This window comes from Lycorma delicatula, chromosome 4 (assembly GCF_047948215.1).
Source record: "Lycorma delicatula isolate Av1 chromosome 4, ASM4794821v1, whole genome shotgun sequence".
Classification (NCBI taxonomy): domain Eukaryota; kingdom Metazoa; phylum Arthropoda; class Insecta; order Hemiptera; family Fulgoridae; genus Lycorma; species Lycorma delicatula.
Genome location: NC_134458.1, coordinates 116,423,476 through 116,442,309, shown reverse-complemented (window position 1 = coordinate 116,442,309; position 18,834 = coordinate 116,423,476). Strand labels below are relative to the sequence as shown.

Here is an 18,834-nt window from a genome sequence, read left to right as displayed (position 1 = left end):
CTCCTAGAAGTAGTTAAAAAAATAAGCAAAAATTTAACAAATATGTAATCGATGGTATGGCTGAAGTAATTGACATACAGTATTAGCTTCCACCATACCACTGCAATCTGAATCCAGTAGAACTAGTGTGAAGTCAAGTAATCATAGTGTTTGTAGCTCGGAATAACAACTTATAAATAGTAGATGTAAAAGTTTTACTTGAAAACAGTACTGCTGAGGTAACAGCTGATGAGTGGTGGAACTGTATTAAACATGTACTGCAAGAAGAAAAAATGTGAAAGATGTATTATTTTGTTGATATTGAGGTGTTTAAATTCATTATTAATTTAGAAAATGACTCCTCACAATCTAATGTTAGTGAAGATGAAGATGAGGTGTTGAGTGGATATGATTATTTATCGATTGATTCACTGTAAGAAATTAAGAAAAAAACAACAAAAAATGGTAATAAATCATAAAATATTTTTTTAAATTTATTTCATGGTTTGTGTAATGCACTTAAATTATTTAAAAATCTATTTATATTTTATTATTTATGTTTTCTATTTATCATTTCATTAAACCATCATTACGAATATTTTGTATAGCCACTACTGACAGTTACTGTTATAACGGTAAAATAAAATTACCATGGAAGATAACTTTACTATATTTAGCAATTTATAAATTTTTCTTGATTTAATAGACTTTAATTTTTTAGAATATACCGAGCAACAAGCAACTATTTCTATATTATTGTTACGATAGAAATTAAATCAGGCGCGCAGTAGCTGTCGTGTGTTTTTGTGTACACCCGGTTCATTTCGCTTGGCATCTGTTTTATTTACTTCAGGCCTCATATTAAATAAGACATTAGTTCAACGGATTGCAACGTACACATTAGGAAAATAATAAAGTGCATGCGCTCGAGACAATATTTTCAAAATAAGTATCGGACACAAGGAACATTTTGCGAATGGGAGCTACCTCCCATAAATTCAATAACCCCCTCTACATTACGTAGCGCTGAGAAGGCTCCCGCTAGAGTTTATGTATTGCTTCGTAAGAACATTATACGAAAATCAGCTATTAAGGCGCTTGTGCGAGTTGGCAAGGCGACAGTGTTGTTTAATAACATTTATCCTGTTTTTGGTTTTTAAAATTGACTCGTTTATTCTATTAATGAATTCAGCGTAATTGGAAGACCAAATTAAATAACAATGTCCGTTTTGTCATCGACCCAGAAACGACGTCGTCGAATTCCTAATAAAGTTAAATTAAAGGTTAGTATGAGTTCAACGTTTTATTTGAGGAGATTTATTAATAATTAATTTATTACTTAATTTTAAAAAGATTATTTTTTAAGGAAGAATTACGTTTCTACTTATTTGTATTGCTTTCATCAGTCTTACGTATTGTTGACTTATTTATCGGTCTTGATGCAACACCATTCTGATATGACACCATGCTGTTTCATTCTTAGTTTCCTTAATTTTCTCATTTTAGTGATCAAAGTTGTCTATCACAAGTAATAACTGTGTCTGTATCAATGTTTTTTTTTTAATTTGAAGTATTATGAGAATTGACTGATAAACAATTACAAGTTAATTCGTATGCAGGCATGTTGGTGGTTTATAACCTACATATATTTACCTACTATGATTATAATGTTTAATGTGAAATTTATTCTCATACACGTTGTTTCATGCTATCGATTACAACGTGTAATGTATGCTATGAATTTATTTTACTGCATCCCATATTGTTAATTTATTATGGAACAATTAATTCGGGCAAATATTTCCCTAAAAAATCACTCTGAATATAGTAAATCGTGATTTGATTCTCTTGGTAAATTAAGAGTTTTGTATTTATTTTTTTTTAAATTGCGCCCATGTATATGTTGTATAAAGTAGACTGTAGGTAATTTATAGTGACAATTTTTTTCAAATTTGTCATTCAACTATTTTACTTACCAATCATATGCTGGCTGCTGATTGGAATGGGCTTAGTTTCAATTTCCAGAAAAAGCAAAAATTTATTTTGTAATCATTAATCCATTACTAAATTTTAACATAAAGCTACATACATGTTTAGGTCATAATATTAAAACCAGGATTCAGTTTCAAATTTTTAATTTGTGTGCTCATAAGATTGTGAAAAAACCCTGTCTAGGCTTCCTGCACGTAAACAACACATTTTATGGTAATAACTAAAAAGGTGTAAGCTTTCTTATTTCTTATGCAGCAAGGAGCATGAGAACAGCAGCGTAATTTATATTTTCCAATTATGGAATAGATTCATTTCATCTTTTACAAAAGAAAACACAGTTAGAGCTAATTGTGACAATGTTATGAGACTAAAAAGTAAATAAGTCTAAATTGATTTTCTAATTTTATGGAAATGTGCTTCCAGTAGGGTTTTCAGAGTTACGCCCATTGTTGGTCAGTGACATTTCAGATAGCACTTTTCATTACATCCATTTTAAAATGTTATAAAATTTCCTTTATATTAGTTAATATATTTTATTTAATTATAGTTCATTTAATTTAGTTATTTCAAATTTAGTGGATTCGTAAGTTTAATATTGTTAAAGTTTATTGATTTCACAGCTTTTATTTATTAACAGGTTGACTGCCATGAGACATCAAATGACGTGTCAGCCAGTTATCCATTAGTGCTATGAAACATCATTTGATGTCTCAGTTTCGCAATCCAATACTTCTATGGATGTCTCAGTGTAATGTTACGCCTAAAATGCAATATTATTGTTTATTTTTTATTTTTTATTTATCAAATTACATTATATTTTAAAGAAAAGATTCTGTATATTTTTTTGTTGTATGTAGCACAGAAGTTTTTCTTTAAATTTGAAATTAAAGAATTTTTTTTTGAAAATCACCAAATAAAAGCAAAATAAACATAATTGAAAAGTGTTATAATAAAATGTGAATTAATTTTAGTTGTTTACTGACAAAGTTTAGTTAGATTTTAATAATAAGTACTCTTAAAAATATTAAATTCAAATTATACTTTAAAAATCTTAATTCAAAGTATAATTATCAATAAATTTTATTTTATACTAGAAGAGAGTGACTTCTAATAATTTATGTTAAAAAAAAAAAAGTATAGCAATTAATAAAAATAGTATTCAAACAATTCTGGAATTGTAGAATTAAAAATAAGTACAATCAATTGTTAGTAAGTAAAAGGTAAAATTCAATTAAAATGTGTTAAACATTCTGAGACATCAATTGGTGTCTCATTTTCCATGGTTGCTGTGAGATGCAAATTGATGTCTGTTTATGGGTATGTGAGACCAAGAAAGTACATTTCAGTATAATTTACTAGAAAAGTTTCTAGTAAAATATGAGTGGAGAAATATGCAAACACTTTCATAGTTTATCCACGGTCACTGTGAGATGCAAATTGATTGTTTATTTTTGAATATTTCAAAAAGTGATGTTGCAAAGTAAAATTGGTATCAAACATTAGTAATAAGGTAACAAAACTTTTATTGAAATTGAAAAAAAAAATAACAGCACTAATGAATATGTTTAGCAAAATAAGTATAGCAACTTTGGAAATGTTGCATTTTTCAGTGTGGCAGTCAACCTGTTAAATATGTAAAGTTTCTACTGTCAACTGTATATATTCCATACACTTATAAAAAAATTTAATTACAATCCATTATAATTTTTTTTTTTTAATTTCTCATTTAATTCCGTGATCTCACCACATCCACAATATGCAAAAGTAATATTTAACTAATATTTACTCATAACACTTCACTTACCCGAAACATACAGTTTTTTCATGTACCATTTATTCATATTATCTGAGCAGTATCATGAAGAACAAAACAAAGTCATTCCATGACAATTACCTGAAAATAAGAGTCAAGATGTAACCCCAGTCTCAGAATTTGATAAAACTATGTTGAAGAATAGAAAATGTAGTCTTTAAAAATAATTTAATTTTCAAAATTTTTTAACAAATATCATGGGCGTAATTCAGTATTTTTCTAGTTTGTGCGGTCTTGCTTATTAGATACAATTTCACATTAAAATCTTAAGTAGTTATTGAAGAATAAATTTTTTAATAAAGAAATCCATTCAGCACAGCCGATCTGATTGGATTCTGAGCTGTTGAGTAACACGAGTATCCTAAAACCTAAAGTTTGATGAAAAATTTACATGATCTAGATGATTTGACATGGAATTACCCATTAATATTATATGTCAGTGTCAATATTATACATCAGTGATGCAAATGTTACAACATATTTCAGGCATGTTAAACTTGCTCTCGCTTGCTTGCTTGTTTGTTTTATTAGTCATCATTGTAAATATATATATTTCTATAAACAACTAAATGACAAAGTTTACCTATCCTTTTATCATCTGTTTAACTGATTTGATGGTTGTTTTCCTCTAAACATTTCCTTTCAATTTTAATCTTTAGTTCCTATATCCTCACTTCAATCTGTTTTTTTTTTCAAGGTCTGTCTGGAAAGTAGCTTACTTATTTATAAAAAAAAAACAATTTTAAAGGTTTTATTATTACACACAACTTAAAAGTACAACTCTACCAATTTTCCTTTAGTCTTCAACTTAATCGAGACACTTATAATATTTTACAAGCTTTTGAATTTTGTTGCCTCAAATTCATTTGCTCTAATTTAAGCCACATTCCACACTGAATTATAACTCCACATCATTATTAAAGCACTGGTTACACAATTGATTTTTGTCATGTTCATGAAATCTACATTCTTGAACAGTCTTAAATTTCTAAATTATTAAATTTGATAAAAATTAGTATACTAATTAAAATTAAAAAAAAAAGTAATATATGTTGCTTCTAAAATCATCAGTTGAGTTAAATAATAGTGCCTGTATGATCTTGAAGCACATTTTCATGAGTAATATTTAAGCATTTATCCAAATTACATTTTTTCTTTGAAGAATTCATTAATGTTTTTGCATGATGGATATTTAGTGGGCATAACTTTATGTTGATTTTATTCCTGTAGTGTTGAATTTTAATATTATTTCTAGTAATTGTTAAATAGTCATTTGGTAAATTATTTTTCAGTTGTGATTTGATAATAAATATTACACTATGTGGTTTGTAATTATTGATAATAAAGTGTTTTAAGGATTATCAGCTAGACTAGTCTCAATTAATATACACATTTTTTTTTATTTTATAGTTGATTGGTATGTAATATAAATTATACTGTTCAATAAGAACAATTTTTTTTCTTACTAGAAACTATATGATGCTATTCTGAAAATAAATTTTTACTTGAATGAACTTCGTGAATTGCATTTCCCATATTAATTAAAAAGTTCTATTATATTAAGAAACTTTTCTTTTTAATTAATAAGAGTTTTGGTTGTTCCAAGAAACCTTCATTAATATGTTATGTACATGGAGAGCCTTAATATGTTAGAGATAATATATTAATTTTATGTTGAAAAAGAATGGACCCCTTTACCTTATGTACCTCTTGTTAACATTTTCTATCAATTTTTACCTGAATTATCAACAAAATTTTAGTAATTAATGTAATTGTTATTTAATTAATTGTAATTGTTAGTATTTATTAGAAATAAATTGGCCAATATTTTTAAAAAAACTAGGGTAATGAGATGAACAAAATGTATACATAATATTAAATAAAAGACTCAAAAGATGCAATTCAGTACAATATAATTTATTTATAGTAACCAAATAATGTGGTATGTTTGCTCACTCTGTATATATCTTATTCCAAAATTAAACTGTTTTTTTTAATACCCAAAAATTCCAGTCATGTTCCTCTAAGGTTGTACATGTACCCTAAATTGAATTCAACATTATAGTGCCTTTTTATGTTAATTTAATTTATTTTTGTTTAGTCTACGGGTGATCATGATGAATTTTTATCAAGAATCAAAAAGACGCTTTATTATGGAAAAATTCCATTAACTGAACGATTTAGTCTTCCTGTATCAGGTAATATTTATCATTTGTGGTAATGAAGATTAATTTTAGATTTTAAAATAAAATTCCTTTGTGTTTTAATTTGATGGTTCTAAATAGTTGTTATTTTAAAATTAATGGGATATTTTTATTGTGTATTAAAATAACACTGAGGACAAGAGGTGAAATAATTGATCCTAATAGAACTTTTCACATTGAATTCAAATATTCACTCCCAAGTAAATATTATGTGATATTTAATTATTGGGGGAGGAAGTCTTGTAAAATCGACAGATTCTTACTTACAGTAGTTGGAGGGTCTGAAAACTATAATTTTATGCTTGTTTGATTTATGGATGGTCTCTTTTATAGTAAGATTTTCTATTTTTAATCTAGATTTATTGATTTATTTATTGTTATACACAGATTGTGTAATGTGACATGTTTCAAATAAATAAATGCTTGGTTCGCTGGTCAACCTGGTAAATGCTGGCATGAATTACAGTTAGCAAGCTGATCAATTGACCAGGAATTGCAATATAGCTTAATTTCTACAATTGGAAAAGTAATAGCATATAATGAGGAATTTCTGTGTGCAATCAGGAATAAGAGCTTAGACTTCTTTTTAATAATTTTTTTTACCATTAAAAAAATAGCTGAGAATGCTGCAGACACAATGTACAAAAATGACCACTTAAAAATATGGTTGAGTCTAATAAGCTGTGGTGTTGATTGAGACATGTCAGAAAATAACATTTTTTAATGATTTTTTTTTTTTGCTTTGAAGGCTAGGAGACTATTCTAAATAAAGTTTTCCAGTTCCAGAACAATAAGGATATTTTTATAAAAAGCATTAAATCTTTTGTTTTTTTTTTAATATGCAATAAACTAAAGAAAAAAAAATTATAATTACCTGGAAAATATTGTAAAATTATTCTTTTTTGCATTATGTGTGCATTTCAAGGTTAGAATGTATTTTTTGTTAATCACTCCATCTCAAACTACCAGTGTTATTTACATTGGGCTATGGAAATGGAATTTTGTAGCATACGAAAAATTCCATGCCTGACTGGGATTTGAACCCAGGATCTCTGGATGAAAGGCCGTGATACTACCACTCTGCCATGGAGATCAGCAGTTAGTAGTATTAAATCATTGTTGCTGTCAGATCCATTTAAAAAAAAATTAATAAAAAACTATTGTAAACTATAAAAATAAATCATAGCATGTGTTATTTTGTATTATTTTTATAAGATAAAGGATTAGAAAGGAATTGCAAATAAATAGTAACACAGAATAACACCACCTCGCAACAAAAATGTAACAGAATAATAGCTAAAATTACTCATTGGACAATAATTATTAATGATTCATAATCTTTTGACTAATTTTCTATTATTAACTCAGTTCTGAAGAGAGTAAATTATATACTGGTGCTTCAAAAAAAAAGTTTCAAAAAACATGATGTACCAATTTTCGTGGAAGATGGTGAACAAATGCCATATCTTGCTTCATTTTCCATCTGTCCATCATTTTATTCTTTTTTCAATAAAAATATATCTTAAGGGTCGAGATGTTTTAATTAAATTTAGTCTTCATATACTCATGTACCAAACAAATTTTCCGAGGTAAAATTTTAAAATTTATTTATTTTGTAGATGTTAGAATTATATACACCAAATTTCATTAAAATATCTCGCCTATTCTTTTAGATTTAAATTTTTATTTAAAAAGCACAAAATAGTGAACAGAGGAAAAATGAAGCAAGAGGATGTTTGTTTATATGAACTTTTTTATTTATTTTGATGTCCTGAATCGATCTCTTAAGGTTCATGAACAACATCGTGTTTATCAGTATGTTTTAAAAATTTACAGAGTGACAGTATGTTGTAATGCTGACCACCGAGTCTTGAATAAAAAAATGAGTAAGAAGTAAAATATTATATTGAAGTTCTGATATGTAACCAATGAGTTGAGTGAGTGGTTAATGTCATCATTATCAATCAGCTGCTACTATTGATGTTTGATAAAGATATGGGCTTGGTTCAAATCGTTATAGACTTTTTTTTAATTAATGAAAAAGTTAAAAGCCCGATCTTAACTTATGTTATTTCCAAGTACTAGTTAAGCTTTTTTCATAACTCTCAAGTAAATAACAATTTCTGGACAAACATAAAAGTAAAGCGATCACACCACTTAACGGAAGGAACAACAATTGATATTCTGCATAGTGCCTTCCCTAGCTTTGCATCTAAAATAAGCATAATTGCCAACCCATGATGCCAATCAGAGATGGAAAGCACAAGTGTAACAAAATGAGTAGGTTGAAAGTGTTCTGGCAGCGCTGCTGTCTAGCACCATGTGATATTAGATATTTGATTTTTCTTTACAAAATAATTTGTATTTCATTAAACATGTGTGTTTTATTCATTAATTGTTAGTGCATAACACGTAACCATACAATTCAGCCGAATCTCCAAGCTTGTTGGATTCAATCATATTATATTATCACAAAATTCATTAAATTATAATTGTTAATTTGAATCAGTCTTTATTTTGTTTACAGTCCACTTAATATAACAGAAACATAATTTGGTACTACACACCGTATATTTGGAATTTAATATGTAGTGAAATCAACTAAATTTTATAACAGTGAGCATAATGTAACATTGTACTTAAATTCTGTTTTTAATTAACAAAAAGAAAGAAATGAAACTTCCAACTATGCAGAAGATTCTAGAGACAGTTTAAGGGAATGACCTAAGAGAGATTTTAAATTAAATAATTTTTTAAAGCACTGCTTCATGACATCAGAAGCAGTCAAATGTGTGTGTGATTCTACTTGCTCGTGATAAGAACAAAACCGACTTATACTTACTTATACTGCCTTAATTACCAGTTATTGACTTTGTATCCTATGCCCAGATTATAATTACATAATCCAAGCCTATTACTATAATCTAGATATTTCCTTCACTCATGTTATGTCTTTCAGCTTTGTTCTTTGAAACACGTTCTTTTCAAAAATAATCTAATTTTAATTAACTTTTTTTTAATATTTATATATATATATATATATAATTATACAAAATGTCTGATACGGATGAAGGGGCTAGTAAAAGCAAATGTTTAACACGTGCCTCAGGCCCAAATAAAACAAAAAAAATTGTCAAAGGGATACGTTTAATGTTTCCATCATGCAATTAAAAAGGTTTGTGGAATCATTTAGTATGGAAAATCAAGATATTGAACTGTTACAAGTCAAATTTGATCATTTAATCTCAACCTGGTATAAATACAATGAGGTCCAAACATTTTTAGAATATAATGCTGAAATTGAAGAAGTAGACAGGGAAGAGATGGAAGACATTTCATAATCTTCATGCGAAAATTAAAAATATATTAATTTCTAATAGTGAAAGGTCATTGCCCTCAATTCATCTAATTTACTTAAAAATAGTAGTGTGTTCAAAAAAGGATCAATCGATCACTCTTCTTCAAATTGACCTACCAAATTTTAATGATTCTTTTGAGAATTGGTTAGCCTTTAGTGAGTTTTTCTGTGCAGTTGTTCATAACAATGAAAGTTAACATTAGTTCAAAGATTTCATTATTTAGCATCATCCTTGACAGATTCTGCTTGGCAGTTAATTAAAAATCTGTTGCTTACAGCCAACAATTATATGGTTGCATGGAGCTTACTTGAAGCTAGATATGCAAACAAGCATCTCATAGCATTAAAACATACTCATGAAATACTAGATACACAGATTATTCCCAAAGAATCTGCCACCAGTTTGGCTAATTTTATTGACATGATTTCTAGTAATAGTAAGTGCTTTAAAGGCATTAGAAATTGATAAACTCTGCAGAATTTACATTAATTCAGTTATTTGCACAATGCTTAGATCAAGTAACTATACGATCTTGGGAATCAACTTTGACAGCTGACTCTTTTCCATCTATCAATGAATTTATTGTTTTTCTTGTTGAAAAACTGAGACAATTGATAGAGAGCTCTGCCTCAATATCTCAAAAAAATCTACTGCAGAAATACTTGATGGAGTCTTCCTGTAAAACACTAATCAATTCAAGTGGGATAAAAATAATTCTTATCTGGTGCATGCTTATACAATTACAACTAATTTGCAATGTCCGTATTGCAAACAATCTCATCTATTGTATAAATTTTCTTAAGTTACCTACTGGTGGTAAAATATCATTTGTCAAAAAACACAAGCTATGCTTTAATTGCCAATCACAATGTTAAGGATTGTTATAATTCTTGTTGTAAATATTGTAAGCAAAAACACTATTCAATTTTACATGATAAGAATAAATTTGAAATTATTGAGTCTAATCGTAACTATGCTGAAAGTAATTCAAAGGGCAAAAATGAAATTGAAAATAAATGCATTTATGAAAACGACGCTCCTCAGTTTAATACAAATGCAAATAGCAATTATTATTAAAAATTCAAAAAGAAAAATGATTAAAAATTCAAAGTATAACTCAGATTTTACTTTAACCCTTTTAAAAGTGTTAAAGATTCAGACAGTGCAATCTTGCCATGTATTACTTGATGCCGGCTCTAAAGCCAATTTTATTACTGAAAACATGGCGGCTTAAGACCAGAATTACGAGAAGATTTACCCATCTTCAAAATAAATAATGTTTCTGCAGTGACAAAATATAGTGTAAATATTTATATTTACACTATACTATATTTACACTATTTACATATATTTACACTATATTTGACAAAATATAGTGTAAATATTTATATTTACACTATATTTTGTACTCCATTTATGATGTAATATATTGTACTCCAATTATGAGAATTATTCTACTTCTGTTTAATGTTTTGTTCTACCTTGTCCTACAAATTTGATGACCACTGCACATATAAATATAAATCCGTGGAAATTTTCAAAGTTTGTGACGCTGGTGGATAGTAAATTTAATACACCCAGTAATATAACTATGTTAGTTGGATCTGAATTATACTTACATTTAATTAAGAAAGGTCAAATCAAGAAAGGTGAAAATTTTTCAGTTACTCAAGAAACTAAATTAGATTGGATAATTGCTGGAAGGTTACTGTCCACAAATACAGCAGAAAAAACCTCCTTGCATAACATTGTTAGTCAATTCTGAAATGAATATTCAAAATCAATTGAAGAAGTTTCAGGATTTAGAAGAGATTGCCACTTAAACTCACACTGAAGAAGACAACTTATGTGAACAACACTTTTTAGAAAACTTAGAGAGATGAAGGTAGAAGATATATTGTGCAATTACCAAGAAATCTGAACCTATTCCTCTAGGTAACTCTCTTAACAATTCCCAAGATAGATTCTTGGCATTAGAGAGAAAACTGAACAAAGCCAGTACTCTAAGAACTGATTACAACAATTTTATGAATGAATATCTTCAACTTGGTCATGTGCGGGTGATTCCACCACCAACACTAAAGGATTATTTAGCATCTAGCAGCGATATCGATAATCCATACTATCTACCACATCATACAGTGTTTAAAGAAAATAGCACTACAACAAAATCACAAGTAATCTTTAATGCATCTGCCAAGGAATATCACTCAGTGATACCTTGATGACAGAACCTGTTGTCCAATAAGACTTAATATCAATCTTTTTACATTTTAAAACACATATTTTGCAATGACTGCAGATGTTGCGAAGATGTACTGATAAGTCCATGTTGACCAGAAAGACTATGACTTGCAATAGATTTTGTGGTGAAGTTCAAGCAGTGAAGAAATCAGACACTGTCAAGTACGGAACTGCATCTGCCACAAGATGAATAATTCAATTAGCTAATGAAAATTCAGAAAAACTTTTCTGAAATAGTCTCCAGAGATTTTTATATGGATGACTTACAAACTGGTTGTAATAATTTAAATGAAGCCATATAATTACAAGGTGAAGTAATTTTGATCTTTAAACAAGATGAATTTGATTTACGCAAATGGTGTTGAAGTGTGAGCCCACGCTTCTAAATTCTGTGGCTGAATTGAAAAACACTAATCACATATTTAATTTCCTAATCAAGGTATTTATACTTTAGGTTTAATCTGGGATTATCAGAAAGATATATTGCGTTTTCAAACGCAAATTAGAGTGAGATGACATACTTTCAGAAAATCTCCTTCATATTTGGTCTGATCTCTATGAAAAACTCCCATTTATAAAGCAAATTCGTGTTCCAAGATTAATCAAAGGGATTGGAAAAATAGTTGATTTACAATTACATAGATTCGCTGATGCCTCAAAGGATGGCTGTGGTGCTTGTATATACCTACGTTTTGTTGATAATCAGGGAAATCTCAGTCAATCTTTGCCCAAAATCAAGAGTGTCACCAACAAAACAGATCTCCATACCAAGATTAGAATTACGCAGCGCACTTTTATTATCAAAATTATTCAGATATGTTTTCTTGTGCTTTGTTTAAATGTAAGTAGTAATTATTTATGGACAGATTCTACAATTGTACTTTCTTGGATAGCAGCCTCACCAACAAAATGAGAAAACTTTTGTAGCCAACAGTGTCAGAGATTCAAGAACTTACTGAAAACTGTAAATGGGGACATGTTTATTCTAAAGAAAATCCTTCTGAAATACTTTCTGAAGGAGTGAGTGCAATTGAATTACAAAATAATCAGTTATGGTGGAAAGGTCCATCTTGGTTAGGCCAACAATTGGAAAATTGGAATAAAAAACTGCTTAAGAAATTAACTTTGAATCATTGGGTTGTTTAAATGAACTCCATAATGAATCCACATCACTAACTAAGTATGTATACTAGCTTGACAGATTTATCAGATATTTTTTCCTCAATGCCAAAAAGTGATAAATGCATTGTGTTACTGTTTGACATTTATTAAAAAATTTTTAAATCAAAATAAAATTAATTGTAAGCATGTTTTTTTCTAATGAAGAGAAGTAATTTATTTTAATGTGCTGTATTATTCAGACCCAAATATTAATTTTCAAACTGAAATTAAAGAATTACACGCTAGTTCATCTGTATCTGAAGTAAGCAAACTATATTCATTGCATCCATTCATAGATGAAAATGGTTGTCTAAGAGTGGGAGGAAGATTGCAGTTATCTGATTTGAAGTTTAACAATGAGTATCCTATCATTCTTCTGCCTAAATATAATTTAACTAAGTTAATAATTGAAAATGAACATATTAGGCTTTTGCATGCAGGATCCCAATTACTCCTCCATTCTCAACTTAGTGAGAAATATTGGATAATCAATGGTAAAAACATAATCACATCAATTCTATACAAATGTCTGACATGTTTTCAATTCAAGACAAAACAGTCAGAAATTAATGTGACAACTGCCAAAATGTTGCACAAAATTACTTAGAAGCCATTCACTAACTGCGGAATAGACTATGCAGGATGTAGTCAATTAATACGTCAAGGTCAAGGTGGGCAGCACCCACAAATTAGGATAAAATGTTATGTTGCATTGTTTGTTTGCCTATCTACCAAAGCAGTATGTTTAGAATTAGTCAGTTATTTGTTAACTGATGCATTTATAGCTGCATTAAGAAGATTTGTCTCAAGAACAGAAGGAGATTTTATTAAAAAATAGCAAATGTTTAATCTGAAAAGGGGATTCCATCAAATTCACCACATTTCAGAGGTTTATGGGACACCATGGTAAAGCCAATGCAATATAATTTAAGATGTGTGATAGGAAATTTATTTTGATCTTTGAGGAGCTCATTACTATATTGACACAAATAGAAGCTTGCCTTAACTCTCGCTCCCTTTGTATGTTATCTTCTAATTCCTCTGATCCCCAAACTCTAACTCCAGGACACTTCCTAATTGGTGTTCTCTTACTTCTCTTTCTTTTTTTCTCCTTTTTAGCCTCTGGGAATTACCATTCAGGTATTACTTCATAGGATGAATGAGGATGATATGTGTATCAGTGTAAATGTGTAGTCTTGTACAGTCTCAGTTCGACCATTCCTGAGATGTGTGGTTAATTGAAACCCAACCACCAAAGAACACTGGTATCCACCAAGTATTCAAATCTATATAAAAGTAACTGCTGTTGCTAGGACTTGAACGCTGGAACTCTTGATTTACAAATCGGCTGATTTGGGAAGATGCATTCACCACTAGACCAATCTGGTGGGTTTCCTCTTACTTCTCTACCAAATCTTAATGTATCTGACATACCTTTAAACAGGCTTAACAGCAGATAGCAGTTTAGTTCAGCAAGGTATTCAGACCATCTGGCACTGATGGTCTTCAGATTACCTGTGTCTCAACTTCAACAACATTACAAATGGAAAGCTGAGTTTCATCTCTTCAACCTGGACTCTAGTTTTATTAAAAGAGAATAACACATCACCACTGCAGTGAAAACTAGGTATTATTGTTGATATACATCCTGGACCAGCCAGACAGCCTCGTTTGAGTAGCTATAATTTGAACACCAACAGGGACTTGTAAAAGATCTGTGTTGAAGATATGACCATTACCTACTAGTGACTAATATATTTTTTATTATCGTTTAATTTATTAATTAGTCTTTTTTTTTTTTTTTTTTTTTTAATATTCAACTTTATGTTTTATAATTTTAAGAAATCATACCGATTTCTGGTGGACAGTATGTTCAGGCAGCGCTGCTGTCTGGCACTGTGTGATATTAAACATTAGTTATTTCTTCTTTTCAACATAATTTGTTTGTATTTCATTAAACATGTGTTTTATTCATTAATTGTTAGTGTGGAACATGCAACCATGAGCCGCCAAGCTTGTTGGATTCAGTTTTATTATATTATCACAAAATGTATTAAATTATAATTGATAATTCGGTCTTTGTTTTGTTTACAGTCCACTTAATATAAACGAAACAGAAAGTAAGTTTTATAATAATTTCTGGTGCGTCTTAAATGTAGACTTTAGCTGTTTGCAATAAGTACAAAATTACATAATTTCTTAAGTCTGGAAAAATTTAATTGCTAGTAATTTATACAAATTAGTTTTCCACCATTTTAATTAAAATTTAGCCAGTTTTATAAGATTAAGTTTTATTCATTTATTTATTTTAGAGTTGGCTGCAGAGTTATATACTAATGTCAAGTCTGGACACAGTTTGGAAAGGTTATGTGTTGAAGAAACTGCTGAAATATCTAGAAATGCATGTGTTTCACCATGTTCATTGATATTGGCTTTATTTTATCTTGAGCGACTTAAAACTTGTAACCCAGATTATATTGATAGAGTGTCTCCTTCTGAGTTGTTTGTTGTATCTATGGTAAGATTCATTTTATTATTATACTTAAAAATTAACATTAAGATTTTATTTTTGTGGCTATTTTCCCAGTGGTTTTTAAAGGTTAGCCAAGAAGGATTTTATACAATTTTTATGGTCAGTTGTCCTTACACTAATGGTAACCAACTAGTAGAAATGTGATATGCAAATTTTCATCATATGATGAATGCCCTGTCTGTGATAGGTTTCAAGCCTGAACCAGTGCAGGGGAATGACCGATGGCTTCTACTCTACAGTGATTAAACTTCTGTTGTAATTTTCTGTGGGTGATAAAAATACATTTTTACATATTCTTATTCAGAATGTATTTTAAAGAAAAATTAAGAAATCATAAAATTTAAATAATTTTTATCCAAAAATATTTTGTTGACTTTTATTTCAAAAGGCTTTTCCCCCCCTCTTGAACTGCATGTATTGTTATCCAAGCTATTTAGTAACATGTTATTTCAGATAAGTTAGAAGATGTGTTTCTTACAGAACTAATTTATTTTAATTAACCACAACTAAGAGAACAACCTTAAATTTTTGTGCAGTAGTATTACGATGTTTAACAGTAATAATGCATATTTTGTTGTGCAAATGTCTCAAATATAAACTGACTTTTGATTTTAAACTTTAATAGTACAGAATAAAAATAGAAAGCATATTAATTGTTTTTCTTTGTAGACTCCTTGAAGTTCTTTATATTTTCCCCAAGATGTGGGGAGTTTGTGGTTTCCTTCTTCATAAAAAGTTTGAGAACATATTATTAGCCAATTTTGTGCATGAATTCCTGTACTTCATTATTGCTCTGGGATTGATGGCCTTCCAGTCCTTTTTCTATGGCCCAAACAAAAAAATCATTGAGGGATAAATCTAGAATGTACGAGAAAAAGTCTCCCAGTAAATTTGATTCTTTTTATCCAGAGTGCTAATGGCTATCCAAGGCCTGGTATTGTTATGAAGGAGAATCATATTTTTGGCTGATGATGCCTTTTGTTCCTGTAGGTAGATCTCACTTTTTACAAGAGAGAGCTAGCAGGACTGTGTAGCATTCACAGTATGACATTCGTGGAGAAAATTCATGAGCAATGCCTTTATAGTCCCAAAAGCTGATTGTAAGGACTCTTCTCCAGCTGACAGATGCATTTCACCTCTGAGGAGAAGATTATACACATTTATGCCAATCTAGACTTTCCAATTTCAACTCAGGAGTATAGTGATGAACCCATGTTTCATCACATGTGACATTTCAATGCAAAAAATATTTCCTTTATTTAAATCAGTTCAAAAGCATTTGGCAGTTTCCTATTGGGTCTGTTTCTTATTTTTTGTCAATAGAATTGGAATCCACTTGAACAGATTTTATGAAACCAAAGGTGCTTTGTAACAATGGAATGGACACTTCCATGACTAATACCTGCTTACAAATCAATTTCATCAGCTGTAAGAAGCCGATTGTCTTTTATGAGGTCACAGATCAATCAAATGCCGTCCATCACATTTGAACTGAAAGTCTATCGTAACTTAATTTTCTTCAGCTTCATGCCCTCATTTAAGTTTGCTGGCCCAGCTGTAGACTTGGATATGTGATAGTGTCATATCCCCAAATTCCTCCTACAGCCTATTCAAAATTTCAGAGGGTTTTCCATCCTCATTCATGAGAAAATTCACTATAATACAGTGCATAGTCAATAATGGAATCTCTTGCTCTGACATGATATTACTGGTTCAGAGAGATGCTAATGCTGAGGTGGCTGGACTGTCCTTCCCTCCCCACATCACCACCATTATTATCTATCCACCCCAAACCATTCATTTTTGTGTATTAGCCATGAAGATAAAAATCAAGTTTATGTTTGATAGACCCTTGTATATTTAAGTTTTTTATGTTAAATCATTTGCACACAAGAGGGCTCACAGGAATGAAAAATCCAGCAAATTAAATATACTGTAATTATTGGTTATTTCTCTTTAATTACTCATTTGTCTCTCTTTGTCTTTGATAATGATTCTCACTTAAGTCACTTATAATTTATTTTATATTTTTTATTTATTCTATTGTTTTAGATGGTTGCCAGTAAATTTCTACATGATGATGGTGAAGAAGATGAAGTGTTTAACGATGAATGGGCCCATTCTGCTGGTATAGATGTACATGAAATAAATCGATATGAAAAAGACTTCCTTAATGCTATTGTAAGTAATAATTATTTTGTGCCCAAAATACTTGTAGTTTATGACAAAAGTTATTAATAGACTTGAAAAGTAAATATATGATATAAGCATCTTTCTTTTTATTATTAGGAAAAGGAATTATTTTTTTATTATTGATTAAAAATTTTGTTACAAACAATTTATATTGTTTTTAAATCTGTGAAGATGATAAATTCATAGACCTAACATGGATCGCAGTAAATCTGTATCATTATGTACCTTAAGCACTCATTCTTCTTTGCCATAATTTCCTGTGATAAAAAAATTAGTTTAATAAGTAATTTCATAAATTATTTATTCACTTGGGGAACTGAAGACTGAAGCACAACGTACTGCTAAATGTTTCTTTTATTTTATATATTCTATTAAATAAATCAGTACAGAATATTGAGGTAAGACATATGTTACCTTAATTTTTTATGAAAGTACTTTCACGGATACGACATCCTTAGTCATGATTGAAATAATTTAATTATTGCATAATAAAAACTTAAAAGTAAAAAAAATAGAAATAAAATGTATAATAATTTTAAAATATTTTTAAATTTTTTTTATGCAAGAATTATTTCAATCATGACAGGATGCGGGATTCCACAAAAGCACTTTCATGAAAAATTAAGGTAAGATATGTGTCTTATCTCAATATTCTACACTAGGTGGTTTATTTAATAAAATTTAGATTTAATTTAACATTACAGAGGAATAATATGAATCTTAAAAAGATTAATTTTAGTAAAATAATTCAACATGCTGACCATTATACCAGTTAAATTCAAAAAACAACAACTTAACCACCAAACACAGAAGAAAAAACCTAAAAAACTAATACCAATAATTGACTTTCGACTGATGGTGGGGGATCCCGCCTACTGGAATGATGTAAATTTAAAATGTCACAACTATGTTCATAAACACTGTTGCTAACTGCTACAACCCTTTATGTCTTTAATTAAAACATCATCTTCAAAAACGATTGTTGGTTAATCATTTCATTCTTTTCTTTAAATTTATAAGTATAATATTTTTCAAGTATGCTCATTTTTTTTATTGTTATTATAAATTACCAAAAATTTCTAAATTATTCTTATAATCAGTAATACTATGTCTACATTGTAACAAATGGTAGGCCATATTGGACATACTTTCTGTTTCTGTAAGCATTATAATGTTCCATAAATATTTTTTTAAAGATCGGTTAGTTTTAACAATATAAATTTTATTACATTCATAACATTTAATTTTAAATATTCCCCTTAAATCCTATCTAATTTTTTCTACCATTTTATTTATGTAATTGTATTCTAGGAGAAGACTATTAATAATCTCTGTTATTATCTTGCTGCAATTTTG

At 29.1% G+C, this 18,834-nt stretch overlaps 1 protein-coding gene across 1 annotated transcript in view; it reads left to right on the top strand.

Annotated features, from left to right (window-relative positions):
* The first annotated feature begins 1,050 nt into the window (after nt 1–1,050).
* LOC142323800 (protein CNPPD1) overlaps nt 1,051–18,834 on the top strand; it is a 33,563-nt gene continuing 15,779 nt past the window's right edge. Inside the window, exons 1-4 of the mRNA XM_075364024.1 lie at nt 1,051–1,262; nt 5,886–5,982; nt 15,065–15,270; nt 17,338–17,466. Coding sequence (XP_075220139.1) covers nt 1,200–1,262; nt 5,886–5,982; nt 15,065–15,270; nt 17,338–17,466 — 495 coding nt within the window. The 5' untranslated portion in view covers nt 1,051–1,199. The remainder of the gene's footprint in view (nt 1,263–5,885; nt 5,983–15,064; nt 15,271–17,337; nt 17,467–18,834) is intronic.